Source organism: Physeter macrocephalus, chromosome 8 (assembly GCF_002837175.3).
Source record: "Physeter macrocephalus isolate SW-GA chromosome 8, ASM283717v5, whole genome shotgun sequence".
Classification (NCBI taxonomy): Eukaryota; Metazoa; Chordata; class Mammalia; order Artiodactyla; family Physeteridae; genus Physeter; species Physeter macrocephalus.
This window is the reverse complement of record NC_041221.1, coordinates 48,732,988-48,754,472: the sequence shown is the minus strand read 5'-3', so window position 1 is coordinate 48,754,472 and position 21,485 is coordinate 48,732,988. Positions and strand designations below refer to the sequence as shown.

Here is a 21,485-nt window from a genome sequence, read left to right as displayed (position 1 = left end):
GGTCCTTTGTTAGTCACTTTCATATTTTTTCAAGTTCAACAAAACACATAAATACCAAGTTCAGAGTAAATGCAACAAGAGCGTTAGAGAACCAGTAAGAAGAAAGGGGAAAATATAAGCTGTGACTTAACAACAACAAAAAAAAGCAAGTCAGTCTAAGACAACCAAAAAAAAAAAAAAAAAGTCTAAGTATCATAGCCCTCCCCCTTCAAGAAATTCTCACAACTTATTTTGCCATAGAGGAAGGTAAATGTTACAATATCTCACGAACCAATCAGCGACGCTGCAGGCCTCAAACCAGGAAACCCTTTAAAGTGTAGTACTTTAAATTGTGCAAGTGAGACCTTGGGCTCTCAGTGAGTTTTTGTTCCCTGTGCTTGCAGGATGGGAAAGCAGATGTGAAGTCCCTCATGGCGAAGTTTAACACAGGGGGCCACCCCATGGAGGAGGTCTCGGTCAACAGCAGGCCCTTCAAGGTCCCGGGCCAAAACTCGCCTTCAGGAGTACAGGCCAAAAAGAACTTATTCAACAACCAAGGAAATGCCAGCCCTCCTGCAGGACCGAGCCATGTGTCCAAGTTTGGGTCCCCAAAGCCCCCTCTGGGGGTGAAACCTTCTTCTGAGGAAAAGCCTGACAAGGAGCCCAAACCTCCATTTCTAAAGCCGACTGGAGTGAGTCCCAGGTTTGGACCGCAGGCTAACTCGGCCACCAGAGACCCTGAGGTGAAACCGGGATTTCTGAAACCTGTAGGCCCCAAGCCCATCAACTTGCACAAAGAAGTTTCCAAAGCTGAGGTTCCCCGGCCTCCTGGGAATAAGCCTTCACTTCACAGTGTAAACCAAGACCATGACTTTAAGCCACCAGGCCCCAAGCCGGGGTCAAATCATCCAGCCCAGGAAAATGAACCGAAGCAAGTCTTCCCAAAGCTGGCTGGGGTTAAAGGCAAGTTTATGTCAGCCTCCCAAGATCAGGACCCCAAGCCCCTCTTCCCCAAACCCGTCTTTGGCCAGAAGCCGTCCCTGAATACAGATGACCCCCAGGAAGACGAAAGCCCCACCAAGACTGTGGCGCAACAGAGAGGCGCCCCGGCGCCCCTGGGAGCCAAGGCCAAATCCGGCCCTTTGAAACCAGCCAGGGACGACCTAGAGAATAAAGAGCATGGAGGCGAGACGTCAAGTTTTCCTTTTCCTGGAGTCGTTCTGAAACCTGCTGCAAGCAGAGGGGTCCCAGGCCTCTCCAAAAATACTGAAGAAAAAAGAGTAGATAGGAAGGTAGATGCTGCTAAGAAAGTCTTCCTGAGCCAAGTGAATCCGGAAGAGCCGGCCTCTGGGGCCCCTCCTGCCAAGTTTCTGAAGACACCTTCGAAGCAGACAATGGCAGGGCCCTGGGGCCCAAGTCAAGAAAGGGAAAAGGAGGACCAGAATTCAACCACCCCCAAGCGGAAACCCCTGCCCTCCTCGTTTACCCTGGGCCCCCCTCCACAAAAACCCAGCAGACCACCGCACGTTGACCTGACAAAATTCCGGAAAGCCGCTTCTGGAAACAGTGAGTTCATTTCTCATTTGCTATTGCACATGTTTTTTTCCCAGCAGAGGGTGTTCTAGCTTCCGGGGAAAATTTTGTAACAAGGAACGATGCCGTCACCGGTACTCCTGTGTGTGTGTGACGGCTTTTGTTTGGCATTTTTTTCCTCTGGTGTGGGATGTCCGAGAAGGTTGAAATCCTTAGTTTTAGGTTGGCATTCTGTGAGGAAGTGCCTTGGGGGGCTGATTTGGGGGCGTGGGGAGAAATACATCCATTTGATTGTCAAGTGGTTTTGCTTGATGATAACCATTTCTTCTACTTCCTTTGTTGGGTTTCATTTCTGTTGAATGAGACTGAGGTGTGTTCCCTCGGCTACCACAAAGGAGTTAGAAGGTGAGCAAACCTCTGAGTCAGTGGTGGATGCCCAGGGGACATTTGACTGTCACGTCTAGCGGGTAGAGGCCAGGCATGCTGCTAAACATCCTACAATGCACAGAGCAGCGCCGCCCAGCAAAGAATTATCCAGTCCAAAATGTCAATGGTACAGAGGTTGAGAAACCTTTTTCCAAATGATTTTAAATGTCCACAAATTTATCATATGTCTCCTAAGCCCAATATTCAAATAAGAGATGCACAGGACTCTTGCGAAATGGCACTTACTGTTTTATATGTCAGCTGTTTTCTATTGCTCCGTCAGCATAAAGTTTTCTGAACGTTTCTGATTCATAAAGTAGTACATAACTAAGATAACAAGCCAGACAAAGGGATACATTATTTTCCTCCTGGGTAAATAGTTTAATTTTCTACCAGAGATGTTACCACCATGCTATGGCCCATGCTAAAAGTTGATCCTGAATGACTTGGTAAAGATTTGTAACCCTCATAGTGATGAAAGAAGCTCACTTATGCTTGAAATGATTAATATTTCAGGCAAATAATGTACAACCGTTGTTTATTGTGAGAAAGGAAAAAGGATACTTGCGAATGACCACACCACAACTATATATATTTTTTACTTACGAAAGTGTGATCTAATTAAAGCAGTTCTAGGTATAAAGGTAGTTCATTTTTATTTTGGCTCTGTAGAAGCATCTCACAATATGTCATCTTCCTGAGACCAATATTCTCGGTGTCAACCAACATGTTAGGAATCAAATTCCCCATTAATCGGTCTCGTAGAAAGCAAGTTTGGAAGGACCCCGTGATCACCTGTCTTCTAGAAAGAGTTACCCTGTTACACTTATTGTATCCTCATATGTCACCTTTTTGTTTTAATACTGGGCCATAACTCAGAAATGTTGTTTTTCTGAAACCTTCTAAAAAAACCCTTTCTTAATTCCCTGTTGTAGTTCTTCTGTGCCTCAGGTAAAAAATTAACTATCATAACCTCCATTTTATGGCTCTGAGTTCATGCCAAGGAAACTGTCCTGATGTAAAGCGGAAATCCTTGAGAGTTTTCTTCCACGTCTTCCATCTTTATTTACACTCCACTACCTGGTTTGAGTGGTAGTACCCAGATGGCTGCTGTTGTGCTATTGAAATGCCAGTGGAGTCCTCTTTTGGCTCTGCAGTCCTGGCAAGGTCAGCCTTGAGCTGATTTTCAGTGCAATACAGCTCCAAGAGACCCAGGCAAAATTGCTTAGGAAGCCAAGTTGATCCTTGCCCGCTTTCTCCTCCTCCTTGCAACCCTGTCCCCATCCTGACACGCCTCCCCACTGCTCATGTGCCCCATGACGCAGTTTAGATTCTAAATCCTCTCATCAATGTACCCTACCTCCACCCTCTGATCCCTCGATATATATTATGCTTCAAAGTGGACCCTGTTCCCTCTTCATCCACCTCTTCCACAAATCAAAACTCAATCTTCTGAATTTGAACTGACGTCAGGTTGGTGTCAGGATAAAGCAATCTGATTATAACTTTAAATTCTGAGTAACACCCTTTTACAGCATTCACGTATTTTTTAAAGCATTTAAATTTTTAACTTATTTTTTAAATAGAAATTTACATCTAGCTCAAAAATGATATAGAGTAAAAAGTACTTTAGTCCGTCTCCACCATTTCCTGGGTCTTCTCAGCCTCTGCTCCACAGAAACCACTCTTCTTAATTTGTATATCTGTCCAAAGTTTCTTTGTGTTTACACAAGCAAATATAAATATAGATATTAATCTCCTTGCTTTTTACTCAATAAGTAAAATACTATATGCAAAGCTTTGATCCTTGCTTTTTAAAAATAAAAATAAAATTCCTGTCTATCTTTCCACATTTTTAAATTTTATTTCTTTTGTGGTACGCGGGCCTCTCACTGTTGTGGCCTCTCCCGTTGTGGAGTACAGGCTCCGGACGCACAGGCCCAGCGGCCATGGCTCACCGGCCCAGCCGCTCCGCGGCATGTGGGATCTTCCTGGACCGGGGCATGAACCCGTGTCCCCTGCACAGGCAGGCGGACTCTCAACCACTGCGCCACCAGAGAAGCCTTTTCCACATTTTAATAAGAGGTTATTGAATATTCTTTAGAGCTGCATGATATTCAGGTAAATGGATGACTCACCTAATTGATTTAACAATTTGTATTGTTTCCAAACGTTTGCTCTTCCAAACAATGCTACAGAAAATAACCTTGTATATGTGTCACAAAATGAGCATTTACTTTCTGAACACAGAGAATTTCTTAATAGTCAGGTCTGCTGACTCCTAATCCTACCATTGCTATTTTTCCTAAACCATACTAAGTAATTTAGTACTCCATTTAGAAAGGTTAAAAAAAATACCAGAACTTGAAAGTGTATAATAGTATTCAAATTAACTGAAGCTTCACCTAGTAACTCTGTAGGTTTTCAAAACTCTAGAACTTTTTTCTTAGGCTTCTACATGGTTCCTTCCTTTCCAGGTTCACATCTAATTCCTTAAACCTCTTCCCCAGATCTACCTTCCATCTTTTATCATCTCTGTCCAATATATTAGCCATTAAGGGTGCTTATCATTTATTGAGGACTTGTTACATATTAGATACACGTTACCCCTGTTTATTCCTCCCAAGAAACCGATGAAATGGGAATTCAATGAGGAAATTAAAGCTCAGAGAGGTTAGGTGACTTGCCCAAGGCCATAATGTGACTAGGCAAAGACAGGGCTGGTCCTCCTGTCTCTCTGATTTCAGAGCCTGTGTCCCCCCTTGCCACCCTCCTTGCTATGGTCCCTCTCTTGAAACATAGGATATTATGAGATAATAAGTCAAGCATAAGTGAAAGCCAAAGAATCTTCATTCTTCTCCCTTTCTCTGTCCTTTGGTTAAAATACGTCATTTTTTGTTTTACTATAAATACCACTATAAGCTCCATGTAAACAGAGACCAGTCTGTTTAACATTATTTATTTGGAGCATGGAAATAATATATTCTTGTTAGTTGCTCAGATCTGTCCTCCCACCGAAATCCGTTTAATCAGAATTTAGTATTCATACTCTTTAGAGCTTAGCAATTACTTTGAAAATGATTTGCTTTTCTGTCTAGATTCCCAAATAAATCTCTGTCTTTAAGATTTAAAAACAGCCAAGATGTATCTGTGTCAATCATTTTATCACCAGTATTTTCTGAGATGATATTCCTCTTAGCGCTCAGAGATTTTCTGTTCCACGTAGAAGGAGGGCCCACCACTTCTTTTGATCTGGCTGATGGATGACAAACGCATCTACTCACTCTAATCCAGTGTGATAAATTTATCTTGCCTTCAGAGCTGTGATTTGAGTTCTGAATATTGCTTTTAATCCCCTCATTTGTAAAATGAAGGTTAGCTATGCTGGTCTTGAGGGCAGTCCTTGCTGGGGACCTGAATGCTGTTCCATTTTCTGACACCTCATTCAGAGCCCTGTACCAGGACAAGGCCAACCATGACAGCTCCTTCCCCCTTTGTCTCTGGGAAGATCCCATTGTGGTATGTAGGGCTTTCATGCTATAGGTTTTGCCTTGACCTTCCCCAGGCTGTTCACCACCTCTGAGTCCACTTCTCCAACCTGGCGTGTATTAGGGAGAATCTACAGGTTTTCTTAGGATCACTGTCTGCCCCCCGTATTGCTTCTCAGCCTGGGGAACAAGTGGGAAGCTTCACTCGCCTCCTGTGGCACCAGACTCTTCTGTTTCTTCCCTTAGCCACTAATTTTTGAAGTTCATTTAATGAAGTTATTTTCCTTTTCTTGTGCCATGGCTCCTAGTGAGTTTGGGATAATGTTTATCTTGCCTTATTTTGTTTTTCCTATTTTATTTGGGAATTGGAGGAGGGACATCCTGTAAGTCCCTCCCTCATTATTTAATACCAACTAAATATTTCAGTTATAATCCAGGAGTCAGCGGTATTTCCAAAGGCACCATAGGTTCACCCCTTCACAAGGCAGGCAGCAAGATGGCAGAAAGGAAACTCATGTGACTTTGAGTGCCCACTGAGAGCTGTGTTTCGTATCCTCTGGACTGTGCTCACTGGTCATGGACACTTGGATGACCGCTCCCTATCTACTCCCCAAGTCTCCTATTCTGAGGATTCTTCAGGACACAATCAAGAAGGGGATGGGGGACATCCAGCTACCCCATGCAGGCTTCACTCAGACTGTTGATAGCATCTGACCTCCACTAACCTGCAAATCCCTGAGAGCAGTCATATTTTAAGCCTTTAACAGCCAATCAGTTTATACTTGGACTAAGAGAGGATTCGAATACTGACTAGGCAGATGAGCCAGGAAAAGGAAAGGACCACTGAACCGACCCCTGGGCAAGGCAGATTCCCCCTCTTCAGGGCCACTGACACCACTGAAAAGTCCCCTCAGCATACTGAGGTTCCTGGTTTCTTGCTGGGTACTCAGTTGGGCCATGAAAATTCTTTCTTAACGGCCTGGGCACCAGCTAGTCTTTTAATATTAATTTTGACACGATAAACCACACTTATTATTTAATTTACAGGAAAACATTTCCTTACAGTGATATTCACCAGGCCTGTAAGACAGACTATTGTTTTCTTAACTATGAGAAGAGAAATTTCTGTAAACCCAATTTGGAGCAACATGCCATGATTTACCCTGATGTAATAATAACTCTTCCTGTGATCAAGAGGCTAGAAGTAGGTATATTTCTAAGCCACTTACAAAGGAAAATTTGGAAATATTGCCCAACCAACTGGCATTATATCAACATTTGTAACATGCACTAGATCAAAGAAGCTATGACCACTTGTAATATAAATGCATATTTTGTTTTACAGTGGCTGACTTACCCTTAAAGTATAAAATGCATATGAGATGATTTAATATATAAAAAATTTGATCCACATTATTTAATTCTTAAAATAGACATGCAAAGTTGTTAAGAGAGTAAATCCTAAGAGTTCTCACACAAGAAGAGACATTTTTTCTATTTCTTTAATTTTTAGCCATATTCAGATGATTGATGTTCAGTAAACCTATTTTGGTAATCTTTTCATGCAGTATATAAGTTAAATTATTATGTTTCTGTAGACTCCTTAAACTTATACAGTACTGTATGTCAATTATATTTCAATAAAACTGGAAAAAAACAGGCATGCAACCCTTAGAGGTAAAAGCATTAAAATGAAATTGCAATTTTCTTGAGGAAGGAAGGGGGTAAAAAAGAAAGTCACATCTAAGAGTCAAATAAAAATACATATGAGTCAAGTAATCAAATACCTGAAAGCTTTTCCTGATTTACATTCAATTGTGCTTACACATAAAAATTGTTTTAAAGAAAAGCATTAGATAGGAAGATTGGGACAAATGTACGTGTTATAATTCAGTCCAGTTACTGGGCAGGAGATGCCTTGCTTCATATAATCTGCTAAAATAATTTCCAATTCAAGCCAAATAAAACCTTTTTTTTTAAAGAATTGGAATTCCAGGATAGTCATTTGCCATTGAAGGCTCCTTTTTTCCCCTGATGACACTGTTTCTGAATATGATGAGTTCGTATGCAAAAAGTACCTCTTTGTGCATATGTGTTTTATTCTCAAAACAAAACGAATTAACTTTTATAACACAAGAATAACTTCAATTATTAGAAGAGCCAAAGTATGCCTCAGGAGCAGAAATCCAGCTACCTGATCTTACAAAAATATCTGGAAATGTTTTATCCTTTTAGAGTAAGCACAATCATGATAGTTGTGGCATGGTTCTAAAGCCCAGAGAGACATCTAGAGCACTAGAATGTTTGTTCTTCCGATATATGAGAAACGAGGAAGAGAAAAAAGTCCACATGCTGGAGAATGTAACTGCCATATTAACCACTAGTAAATACACAGACAAGAAATCTATTTCTCTTCCATTAATTGCCACTAAAGAAAAAAGACTCTACTTCATTTTGTCTGGCATAGGAAGGTAGAAAAAAACATCTAGAACAACTGATAGCAATAGATACCATCAGGAAAAAGCAACCAAAGATGAGACATCTGGCAGTAGAAAAAAAAGTCTGAACAAAAACCCAAGTGAGGTTTTTCTTTCCCCAAAGTAAGAACTTGCATTGTCGAATCAGCTGCTCATATTTGTTACAAAAGTCTGCATCTCTCTGCAGCTGTGCTCCTGCATACCACAACAGCACTTTCCGCCAGCATGCTTCTGGCAACTGGGCAGGTGTTTCTCCAGGGGTGGCAGTAGGTCTGTTGAGGTAAAAAGGGGCACAGGGAAGTTCTTGCCACATAACACCCCTTGCTCTCTTTTCTTGATTTTCTTATAATTCTTAGAGCAATAAGATAGCTCATCTGATTTTCCAAAGCAGCCTGTGTGGTGATAGGATTACTGTGACCAGGCAGCTAAAAATCTGTCCCTGCAAAATGGCAAGGCAGATAAATATCACAGAGATCCAAAGTGTGTTTGAATATTTGTTCCCCTCATCTGGAATGAAAGTTGTTCAACTGTTACTAGGTGGAGAAGGAAGCCTAGATTAACGCCCAAAAGAGTTCGTCTTTAGTGGTTTGTTTTTAAATCCTACAGTAGTTCCTATTTCTCGTCCAAATTGTCACCTTAAAGAAGTTGAGATACATCATGTGTTCTCAGTTACTGAGGGTCTGGAGTGTGGCTTCTCCTTGCTTTCCAGCCTTTAGCTTCTGGTTCATGTAGAGTGGGTAAAGCTACACACACACACACACACACACACACACACACACACACACGCACACACACACACACACAATATAGCCTTGACTTGCTCCTCAGCCATTTTTTCAAAAGCTGTTTTATATGAAAGGAGGATAAGGTAAGTCTATAAAATACATTTCAGTCATTCACATTACTCTAAATTAAAGAGAATTTTCTAGACCTGATATGAACAGATTGACAAGCAGGAAATCTCACTCTTTAAGAGGCTGTCTTTGATTTCTCTGAAGGCTTGAGTTCTTAGTCCTCAGGAGGAGAAGTTAGCTGTGCTCTGACTGAGTAGAGTGCAACCAGATGACGTTTCCAGGTCACTATCTTCTGCTACATCTCTATCTACCACTTAGGAACGCCTACTTTTTCCACTGACTCTGAGTGATTATCTAATGGACCTTGGGTGAACTATTACAAAGTGCAGTAGTATCTTAGTCAGTGCAGCCTGCTATTACAAAAATACCATAGGTTGGTGGCTTTGCAACAACACAAATTTATTTCTCACAATTCTGGAGGATGGAAAGTCCAAGATCAAGGCACCGAGAGATTCATCGTCTAGTGAGAACCCATTTCCTGGTTCACAGATGGCTGTATTCTCTCTGTGTCCTCACATGTCAGAGGGAGCTAGAAAGCTCTCTGGGGTCTCTTTGATAAGGGCACTAATCCCATTCATGAGGGCTCCACTCTCATGATGACATACTTACCTCCCAAAAGCTCTGCCTCCAAATATCATCACATTAGTGATTAGGTTTCATGTAAATTTTGGAGGAACACAAACATTCCTGTGCCACTCAAACTTGCAAATGAGAGTCTACTACTCCCCAACCATCTGTCTCCCTCCTATTTTCCTGCTTTCTTCTTCATTCTCATCTTCTAACCTATGGTTCCTTTTTAAAAATCTTATTTTTTTTCCATTCCTCCACACCATCACCACAAGTGTCTTTTCTTTCGGGACAATGAAGCCTGGGAGTAAAACCCACAGAAAATGCTGAGCTTTATGAAGCCATGAGGATCAAAGAGGTTGCTGATTCTAAACTACTAAGAAAACATGGCTAATTACGTGTGTCAAGGTGATTTTGAAATGGAAAAGCTAAAGTAGGAAATTTTAAAAAGCTGCTAGTGTGCTCCTGAAAATCTGGATAAAGTTCATTCCAAATGCCCATGTTTCATGGACAAATTTAATGGTCCCCACAGAAGATAAATGAATAACCATGTGGTTTGAATTCTCAAGGTCATTTCTGTCTTTCAGCTCCTGCTTCTAACTTGGATTGGTTTAGCAATTACCCCCCTGACCTTGTGCTGTACTGCAGTCACTCAAACAAGACCCGGCTATTTCCCTTAATTTTCACTGCAGACTACTCACTGAAGGCATTTGTGTGCGTGAGTGACAAATTTCAGTGAAGGTCTGTGGAGACAGGAGTTCACATTGCGTTGAGGCTAGAAACGTAAAATGGAACACTGGCAACCACGGTTCTTCAAAAGCAACTGTGCATTTTGCAGCTCAGCTTCCTGTCCCCTGCACTGTGATTCATCTTCTTCTTTCTTTTCCTCACTTCCTTGACCCCTCCTTCTCAATGGTAAAGAAAAACGCTTTGCATTTTCTTATTCAGAAAAGTTCAGCTGCCTCTAACCCAAACCCTTGAACTTAGCTGGTGTCTTCCCTTGAACATAAGCAGGAGTTTCTTATTCAAAGGCCATTTCACCATCTCTTTTAAGAATGGAAGGAGTTTGTGGGATGGGATGGCCGGGGGGTGGAAGTGGTTTTATTTTTTATTGTGATTGGTAGCCATTTTCTTACTAGAAACAAACAGCTGATGAATAGAGTACATCCAAGAGAGTTTGGTCTATCCTGATAGAAGTATAGGAACTGAATTGTCCCAAATTGGTGTGAGAGTCAGGTTGTTTCACCCTTTTGTCTATTTTCAGTGCCTAATAACCAGGGATTCTTTAAAAATAAGAGTACTGGAGAGCAGTTTTCTTCTATCAGATCTGGGATTTGCAAGTTTTTAGACTTTTGCCTAAATATAAGGACAACCATGCAAACTAATGTCTCTTACATGTCTTCATGATCATTGTGACACTAAATGGGTCCTAAAGAGAAAGATGACCAAAATGAATAGTGGCTCTGATCAACAATGTGTACATCGGGCTTCCCTGGTGGCGCAGTGGTTGAGAGTCCACCTGCCGATGCAGGGGACACAGGTTCGTGCCCCGGTCCGGGAAGATCCCACATGCCACCTAGCGGCTGGGCCCGTGAGCCGTGGCCACTGGGCCTACGTGTCCGGAGCCTGTGCTCCGCAACGGGAGAGGCCGCAACAGTGAGAGGCCCGCGTACCGCAAAAAAAAACAAAAAAAACAATGTGTATATCATATGTGTTCAGAAGGAGCAAGAGGACATAAAAATTAGGCCTTAGTCTTTCAAAAGTTCTCAAACTTTAAATTGCTTTAGGAATGCCCCCAAAGTTTCTAGTTCAAGAAGCCTGAGATGAGACCCAGAAACTGGAATAGTTATCAACATCATCAAGTGGTTCTTATGCAAGTTGTTCCCTGACCTCAGTTGAGAAATACTGCCATTTATGAGAACTATTACAGTGTGGGAGGAGTAAAGGGGATGATGGGGAGAGGAAGGGTTTTTAAACCAGCGGTATTTTCCTGAAAACAAAAGAAATGCTGTAACACTGAGACAGGATCTTAGAAGTTAATGATTATATCAAACATGGAAAAGAGTGAGTGATCTCTTTAAGCAAACAAGTAGTATCCTAGGGTTGAGCTTAAAAATTTGCTTAGTTAGGGAAAGTACAAAGATGCTATTCAAATATCTAACATCTGGGTGGCTGGCACCAGAGTCCTGAAAGTCTTTTGTTATATCAGGCATTAACCTGTTCGTTGATGGATTGCAACGACATCCAGGGGTTACTGAGGGGCACCTGGAACCCTCAGAGGGCTTCAGCTAGTTAGAGTGTTTTAAAAGTTGATGGTTAAATCGTACATACCAGCTGGCTGGTACACCCCAGGTCACCCTGCCCATCAGCCTGGAGGAGTGTAGTGCTCCCCATCTCCCCCACAGAACACCTGTAATCAAGGACTCTCACTACCCTCTCCCTTTCTTTCCTTTCTTCCTTTTTTCTGCTCTCTATTCCCTTCTATTTTCATTTCTTTTCTCCCCTTCTGCCCTGTAGTGGCCTTCAGGTTAGTTCAGCAGTATTTTTCACATGGCACATATTCTTACTATTTATCTAATTAAAAAGCCATATTTAGCACAACTGGTGGTACTCAAGGAGAAGGAAAAACAATGTAAGTGCTAAAATAAACAGACTTCGGAAACCTGAATAATTGTGTTTCACTGTAAGAACTACCACTATATTGATGGAGGCCAGGATGACAGGAGAGCCCACAGTCCTGCCCAAGGTGGCTGTACTTGTTCCCTTGGGAGGTCTCCATGCTTGGAGACGGAGGGTCCCCTCCACTGAAACTGACCAGGAGGGCCAGGGGATAAGCAGAGTTAAAAGCACTGGGTTTTTCTATGCTCTGAATCTCATCAGCACCCAAGTGCAACTGTACTGGCCTAGTTACCCCACTACCTATATAACTCATCACTTGGTAACAACATTCATCTTTTTCTTTAACAATATTTAGTGTATTAAGTTACTAATCTTCAAAATAGGCCTGTGTTCATATAGTACTTAAGAGAAATTAAGCCAATGCAAAAGAAAGCTGGGCATTTGTCCCAAAATAAAGGGTGGATTTCCTCTGTAATGCTGTTTAGTTGATGTTAAAGCTATTCGAGTTTGGAGAAAAGCTGTCTCAAGTTCCGATGCTGCAAACAGAGTCCTGCATCTGTGAGCCTAATGTTAAAAGGAGACGGTGGATGTGGCATGGATAAAAACAGATTTTTTTCAAGCTTGTCACTGTATTTTTGTAAGCTGGAAACTTTCTTTTTAATCTCGCTGTGAAGTTGATAGGTGAGCTTACAGAAAGCGCTGTGAACACTTATGATCTATGAGAAGTGAGATGTATTCTAAAGACAGTAGTGCTTTTTTTGTTTTGAAAAATGTAAGTGTTTACACAATTGTTTCTCATCAGAGAGAGTTCAGAGCAGTTGCTTTGTTGCTAGAGAGACCCGGGGTCTAGTACAAGGTCCGTTACTTACCGTGGGACCCCGAGGAGGGTTCTTAGCCTCTCCAAGCCTCGGTTTTCTCATCTGTTAACGGAAATAAGAAATCAATTCTGTCATAGGGTTATTGTGAGGATTAAATGAAAATGTATATAATGTACCTTTAAAGTTCCTGGTGTATCCTGAAGACTCAAACCATTAGCAGTAATTTAATTACATGTATTAAAGGGGAAACGGAGATAATGTTCAAATAAAGACCTCATTGAAATATACATGAGTAATAGATGGCAGCCATCAGAAGTCGCCTCAGGTATCAATCAGTACTAGTAAGAACATCATCCAATTGTTTATTTTGTTTCAACACAACATACAAGATTTTCATTATCACAGCATCAACTTGGTCCTCTTTGAGATGCAGCATCGCCTTGCATCCCTCTTGCAGTATTACTGTCTCCTTAGGTGTGAGTTCTACTGTTTGTTTACTACAGAGTTCTCCTTTCTTGGCGCTGGCTTTTCTTGAATTTTGGAGGTTCTTTGTGCACAGGTTGGTAGTGGTGATGCAGTTAGACTGTTTGCCGTTTCTGTTTGTGCAGCCAGCTCTGGGGGAGACAGAGTTCAGTGGAGTGAGGGAGTGGCTGAGCGCTGAGGGGTAGGGCCTTGATGGCTATTCTTCCCCAGGACAACCCCTGCCTCCTGAGCATTGCAGCCCCCGGAGTTCTGCTCCACTTCGCCCACCCAAGAGCTCAGTCATTGCTCCCTTGATTCCTGACCATATCTATACTGCTTCTTTCCCCCCAAGTACTCCCCCAAAGCCCCTTCCTGTCCCCTGCATTCTCTGTCTTTTGAGTGCAGAGCACTCTGGGTGGGGTCCCACTCTCTCGCGTGCTCTGGTTGGGCTTCTGCTTCTTCTTTCAACAGATCTCTCTTCAAATCTGTTTTTTAGGGATTCCTCATGGCTTCTGGTCCATTGTGGATTTACTTTCTTGTTTTCCAGTATGTTTATCGTTTGTTTGTTTGTTTGCTTGCTTGTTTTCATTAATTATCTTTTTCATCAGTTCTAGAGATCCGGGGTGAGCAGAGCTTGCTACGGCGTGTAGTCAACCGGCCATCTTGACTGGGAACTTTTAATCATATATCTAAGGGGGAAAACATTAGTAAGGCATATAACTGTTATAAAGCATCAATATCAGAAAAAGTACTTAATGGGTTATCGTAAATGAATCATCTAAAGTTTGGATTTACACAATGTGAAAAACAGTGAAAAATTCAACCATCCTCATGTATTGATAGTATGTATGGTCAATGTAGACTTTGCACCTGGTCATAATAAATGACAACCATCCTAAAGAAGATAATTGTTTACGTGGGTTTTTCACTTCTTGAATTATGTTACAAGAAAAACAATGTTTGTATATACTGAGTACTCTTCCCTATTTACAAGGATTTGTAAGATCTAAAGAAAGAACTTTGAGAAATGTGTTTGAGTGCCTTAAAGGGACACATAATTCATTATGTGGAATTTTAAAAATTACATACTCTCCAAAAAAGATTTTTGCTTAGATTCCAGACTTAAGGCATAAATGCTAACAGCATATGAGCTGGAATCAAGATTAACTAAAGCTGGGGCAAAATTGTTTTTACTTAGAGAGCTTTCCATTTAATTGAGGGGAAAATAATATAAATTCATGTTGAAAGATATCCATGGGATAGAGATTAATTAATCTTTGATAAGTAAAATCGATATAATTTCTGTAAGATTTTATAGGTCTATAGGTCAGAATAGGTTGTGTATCATCTCTCACTTTAAAATGAACACTGATTCAAAGCATATATTCAACAAGTATTTCTCTATAACACTGTTAAATAAACCTCCGGGCAAAAGGTGAACTATCAAAAAATATACGCAATTACTGAAGTTTTTTTTAAAGTCACAACAGCAAACTTATGGGAGTTACTTCAGCATCTTGATTCAATAAGGAATATTTAAGTAAAAGCCCAGTTTGCAGTAGCAGTAGCACATTTGAGAGCATACTCTGCAAATATTAAATGAGTCTTTCCTTCAAATGGACTTATCACCCAATGTGAAAATTCTTCGGGAATTTTCTTTGAATTTTTTGTAGTCTGTGAGTGAAGAGAAAAAAAGAGAGATTTGAGTTAATTATACTACCCAATAGTTTAGGATTTTCACATTCAAACTCACCAAAATAACCCATTTAACTTTTGTTTTCAAATTTTCACCTTTTAATAATTTAAAATAATTTAAACAGGCAAGAACATTACTGATTTTATTAAGATAAGTATACCTTCCTTGTAGAAGAAAACTCATCAAACTTTCTTTTGGTTAAAATACTTGAATTGGGCTTCCCTGGTGGCGCAGCGGTTGCGCGTCCGCCTGCCGATGCAGGGGAACCGGGTTCGCGCCCCGGTCTGGGAGGATCCCACATGCCGCGGAGCGGCTGGGCCCGTGAGCCATGGCCGCTGAGCCTGCGCGTCCGGAGCCTGTCCTCCGCAACGGGAGAGGCCACAGCAGAGGGAGGCCCGCATACCACAAAAAAAAAAAAAATACTTGAATTGTTTATTATTTTAACTTTTGTTATTCTGTTCCACATACAGCAACACAAAATGTTTTAGACTTCATTGGTCAATTTGTTAAATTATAATTTACCTCATAACTTTGGCAACTATCTGCTTTAGATAGTTTTATGAATATTATAATCACGTTTTCTGATATGGTCACAAAATTAGCCTAGTAAATCAATTTATAATACATTTCTCTGTTTTCTCTAATAATTGAAAATTGGGTTTTCTTCTAAGTTGCTAAATAGGACTGGGTCTGCCATCAGGTGAAGTAAATTTTCATCATCTCAAAATATCTCACCTGACAACTATTATAAAATTTCCTTTTCACCCATTGTTTCTCAAGGCAGTGTTTCTCCCAGCGTGGCCTGTTGACCATCTACATCAGAATGGGCTTAGGCACTTTACAAAACTTAAAATCACTGCATCCCCACAATTCTACCACCATAGCCACCTTTCTGAATGAGAACTTCTGGCTTTGGGGCCAAGGTATCTCCATTTTTTAATAACTGCCCTGGAGATGCTTGTGCACATTGACAACAGAAAAATTGGCAAATACTTTTTTGTGTGTTATAAAGTAAATAATAGCTTGTTTTGAGCAGTGTTAGAAACTCATGTTCCTTAGGGAAGCCCTGGACTGAGTAGGAATGGAAAGATAGAGATATCAAGGAAAAGGACAACTGGTAAACCAGGCAGTTGGTCTGAACCATTCCACACAGCCTTGTCATAGACGCTGGCCTGAAGTGCTACGAGAGCTGGCATTTGACAGTTAGCTTGTGTAGAATCAGAGGAGACTGCTGGATAACATTCATTCTCCCATCATGCTAGGAATTCCAGACAATCTTCCTAAAAGAGCTAAGTGCTCTTAGGATAGGTCCAAACATGTCAAATGCATAGATTATGCTTGGTTTTGGTTGTGATTAAACCAAACCAACCCCTTTCCTTCCTGGACCAGAGTTTGAGAGTACCTAAAAGGAGAAACAAATACCAATATTTACAAATAGGGGACATGGGTGCCTTTGAAGATCAACTTTGTCAACTCAGTTTTGCTTAGAGCTAGGCCTGTATACACTTATTTCTTTTTGCCTAAGAAGACAATTCTGCCCTGAACAACTTTTGAGGATAATGAAATTTTCCTGAAACACCTAAAACAATTAATAATAGCAACAACAAACAGGAAAGAAACAATAGCACGAGAGTATGTCGGACTGAGGTGCCAACTATTATAGAGAAAGTGTTGTGAAGAATGCCTTCTCCTACTCCTCTATCTCCAGATGAGTACTTTATTTTACCAAACGTTTCACATCTCCCACATGCTAAGTACTCTGACCTTCAAGGATCTTAAATTTTGGCTCCTTGTTTTCACCCTGATTTGGGTCTGTGAGGAACCAGTTAGCAAGGGATATGATCATGCTAAAATAAGCTCACTTTTCCCACATTGTACCTGCACAGTTCACACTAACCTAGTAAAAAGGATGTATATGACCTGTGTCTCTTTGAAAGCCTTCTATTTAATTAAAGCTTTTTTAAAACAGAGATAGACCTCAGGCCTAAATAAAAGCATCTGGTTTTTTTGGTTAGAGCCACCTGCACAGCACCTCTTGGAGCTTCCTCAAATTTTAGTGAAACCAAATGGCAATGGTAGATAATATTTGACAACCCACACACACACATTAATGGCATCTGTACATGCCACCTGCTCTCCATGCACACCAGCATTGTTTAATGAGCAATAAAAAGGTAAATGAGAAGGACCTACTGTATAGCACAAGGAACTTTATTCAATATTTTATAATAACATACAAGGGAAAAGAATCTGAAAAAGAATAGATATATACATATGTATAACTGAATCACTGTGCTGAACTCCTGAAACAAATACAACATTGTAAATCAACTATAATTCAATTTAAAAAGGAGAAAAAAATGGTTAAAATGGTAAAGTTTATATGTATTTTACCACAATAAATAAAACGTCAAACTTAAAAAAAATAAGATTAAAAAAAAAAGATTTCTGATGCATGCTCCTAAGTGTATAAAACAGCTAGTAGCTAAATGTTAAGTTTTTTGGCTACTCCTTTTTAAAAAGGCAAAAATATCAGAATAAAGAAACTATTATTTTTAATGTGAGAATGATGCTATTTTAAAATATTTTTATGTTTTATTCTTTATTAAAATATCCAAAAAAGAATGCAAAAAAAAAAAAGAAATAAAAGCAGTAAAAGATGGGACCAGGGAGGTAGGCAGGGGTCAGACTTTATAGGCCATGTTAAAGACTTGGGACTTTTGCCTAAATATGAGGTGACCTGGTTAGATTTGATGTTTGGGAAGGATTGTTCTAGGAGCAGTATAAAGAAGTAGGAGACCATTGCAGTAATCCAGGCAAGAGCTTGGACTACAGAGGTGGCAGTAGAGATGGCAAAACAGAGTGAATCTGAGAGATATCTAGACTAGGAAATGATGGATTAACTATGTGAGAAGACCACGATCCTTATATTGAACATGTTCAATTAGAGGAGTCTTTGAGACGTCACATAGGCAGATAATTACAAGGGTCTGGAGCTCATAGGAGCTTCAGTTCTCTCTCTACATTGTTGACACTTCAGCCTGTCTCTTGGGACCCAATGCTCTTCTGAGTGTTTACATTTCCACTTGTCTGATAGACTGTTATCTAGGTTTGTCCTGTTCAATATAGTAGCCACTAGCCACAGAGAGCTTTTTAAATTTAAATTAATCAAATAAATTTAAAATTCAGTTCCTCAGTTGCGCTAGCCACATTTTAAATGCTCAGTAGCCACCCATGGCTAGTGGCTATAGTATAAGACAGCACAGATATTAAACATTTCCATCATCCCAGAACATTCTACTGAACAACGCTCATCTGATGACCTCCTGGTGCCTCAGCTACATCTCCAAAACTGAATTAATATCACCAACAATATCACACCCATTACATGTTATATGGTGCTGGTTATTTCTGTACCTAAACTCTTGAAAACTGTGAGTTCCATGAAAGCAAGAACCATGCCCTACTCATCCTCAAGTTCCCCCATACCAGCAAAATGCTTTTGTACTATGTGCTTGGCAAGCATTGGTTGATTGAATGAGTAACTGAGCAAGACAATATTTAAAATTCTGTCCCCAAAATATGTAGAAAAATAATCACTTATGTAATCTCTTAGATTTATACTGATGAGATAACTACTGAAATTTGGAACCATAGAATAATATCGCCTGGTTTATAAGACAGCTTCAGTAAAAGAGTTTATTACACATAATTATAACATAATTAGAGTAGAGGCAGGAGAGGTAGAAAGTAGATGGTGTACTCCCGAGTTACCTTCTGCCTCTACTGTACTCAGTTTTAACGAGACCAGCATTCAGTGGGTAACACCTACCACCATGTACCACTTCAAGGAGACAGCAGCAGCAATAGCATCTGTTGCTATAGCATCTCTGTTTCCATCCCTCAAGGGTTCTGCCCCTAAATAGCCAGAATACCTTGTCAGATAACCGTGGTGGTGTTGAGAGTTCTGGCCACATAGTCTTCCTGGGACTGGTCAGTGTCACGATAAGGATTTCCGCAAGAGCCTTAGTCAACACCCAATCTGCATACGCTCATCACAATGCCGCTGCAAGGGATTGCCTCCTCACACATAAGGATGGGAGGGTTGGAATAGAAACTGAACATCGGTGGAGGTCCCAGGAGGAATGATGAGGCACATGAAAATGGAATAGGACAGGAGTGGCAAAGTCTGAGTAGAAACATACTCCTCCTCCTTTATCCCAGCAGCACAATGTTCTGATATAATTTTCCTGTTTATGCACAAGGAAGAAGGAAATTGTAGGTGAGGGATAATTATTTTGGACATGGTAAATCATTGGGTAATGGTACAGTGTGGACAGCAGCAAATAGTTATTTAGCACTGAGCATGTCCTAGGTACTGTGCAGGACCCTAGGGATCCAACAGAGACGAGACAGATGTGTCTGTACTCTCCTGATGCTTGTCCTGTACTAGGAGCCACGGACAAGTCAGTGGGCATGTATGCTACCCCTGACAAGTGCTAAGGAAAGGAGAGCACGGGCTAGATGCTGTGAGACTTAAATATTCCTGGAGACTTAGAAGAGGAGGCTTCCTATTGGAATTGACACCTAAGCAGAGCCCTCAGAAAAGAGTGTCATTCAGGCCAGTGAGGGAAGAGTAGGGAGATAGATGAGCACGTGCAGATGTCTGAAGAGAAGTGAGAGCTAGCAGGGGCTCCAAAGTGGACTCTTCCGTAACTCAGAGTCTCACTGGGAGAAGTGGCAAGGTGTGGGAAGTACAAACAAGTACTGAAAGGTTAAAGCCTACATGCTGTTCTCTGTCCCCTAGAAATGGAAAAGATCTCATCTTTCTTTTTTCTCTTTTCCTACTCTGCCCCGTGTTTCTTCCTCCCCCACAGGAATCTAAATCAACCCTGCCATTCAGTCACACCACGTGGTTGCACAGTGGTTAAATGCACACGCTCTGGAGCCAGGCTGTGTGGGTGTGATTCCCAGTTCTGCGCACCAGTAGCTGTCAGACTTTGGGCAAGTTATAATAATTTGCATGTTTCCTCACCTACAAATGAGAACAATAATGCTACCTACCTTCTGAGGTTTTTGAGGAATTACAGGAATATTTCCAAAAGCACAGCTTTGAGAACATATGTGCCTGGCACATAGGAAGCACCCTACAAAAGCTATTTGTTATTAGCATGGGCTAAAAAGACTCTTGTTAGCTAGTATGGAAACACGCATTTAACCTACATTTCCATAGGAAACAACTTACAAACTTCTCTGTGTCCCAATCCACTAGGAGCCGGGGCTAGGAAGACTTTTAAACTTAGCAAATTTTCTGTGTGTTCCATGAGATACTATGCTTTTTAGGGATTTCCCAAGATTTTGAGAAAATTATCAGGTACCTTAGAAAACTATTGCAATATGTTAAAAGATGTGAGGAAAAAGAAAAATCTGTCTTACCACACCCAACAATAAATTCCTGAGTGATATTTCTTTAGAGATTAAAAATTGTTAGCCTCAGTTGTTATCGGAAACATAATGTCAGGCCTTCTGTACTTTTTTGAATCTTGGTTCAGTTAAAAAAACACAAGTATTGCTCAAGTGCTTTTACTTTATTTGGATATTCTACCAGTATTTCTTTCTTTTCTCCTAACATTATATTACAATCCATTCTTATTCTCCCCATTTTGCAATGAAGACACTGAGGCTCTGAAATTAAGTAATTTACCCAAACTTATGCAACTAGTAAGAGAGGTAGCCAAAATTGAACCCTGAGCCTTTTGACTGTAGAGTCTGAATTTGTATTCTGATATTTGAGCCTTAAAAAAACTTCATTATCATATGGTGCTTGGAACACTGAGACATACTGAAAGGTTAGGGTTATCTCAGAATTGCCCATCTACTGAGATTTCCACAGGATGTTATAAATGTTATGGGGCAAAGTAATTCAAGTATGTTTGGGAAATCCTGGGTTAAGCAAATTTAAATTAGTTTTTTAGTGTAAGGTCTTTAATATACTACTGAGCACTATGAATATCAAACGGAGAATATAATTTGCAGCAATTTCCAAATCATGTTTGACTACAGACCTCTTTCTTTTTTCCTCCCTCTCTCAAAATAGCTCAGTAAGACCAATGTTCTCAGGAACTAACTTTGAAGGAAATGCTGCATGACATAAATGCAGAGTAACATAATACTTACAATTCAAATTCACTGGTGAAAAATATTTTGTGTTTGCTAGGAAAGATGTTTTACTGTACAGAGCAGAAATTGCATAAAAAGGAATTTGAAGTCATTGTTCTAAATCTTAATTTGCTTGAGGTGGGGAAGCTGAGTGAGAACAACTTTGCAAAAATATGTCACCAGTAAAGTAGGAAGTGGGTATTCTTGCAGCTTCTAACAGCTTCAGCAGCTTTGTTGTTCAGAGACAGAGCTGTAAGACGCCTTATCTCAGAGAGCACACACACATGCACACACAACCTCAAGGACCAGAGAGAGGTCGATGAAGAACGTTGGGGATTTTGGTGGCACCCTTTTATAGATAAAAGTTGAGGTTCAAAAGCTGGAAGTAAAGCAATTGCAAGGTTTGA

At 40.6% G+C, this 21,485-nt stretch overlaps 1 protein-coding gene across 4 annotated transcripts in view; it reads left to right on the top strand.

The window, feature by feature from the left end:
• The first annotated feature begins 375 nt into the window (after positions 1–375).
• FYB1 (FYN binding protein 1) overlaps positions 376–21,485 on the top strand; it is a 102,801-nt gene continuing 81,691 nt past the window's right edge. For 2 of the 4 annotated variants that reach the window (XR_008618045.1, XR_008618046.1), the window contains exon 1: positions 392–1,545. Coding sequence is in view for 2 of the 4 variants with exons in the window: in XM_024123666.1 (XP_023979434.1) it covers positions 411–1,545 (1,135 nt within the window). In the remaining 2 variants the exon portion in view is untranslated. Of the gene's footprint in view, positions 1,546–21,485 lie in introns of all 4 variants that reach the window. The other 2 variants (XM_024123666.1, XM_028492874.2) reach the window with 2 other exon arrangements.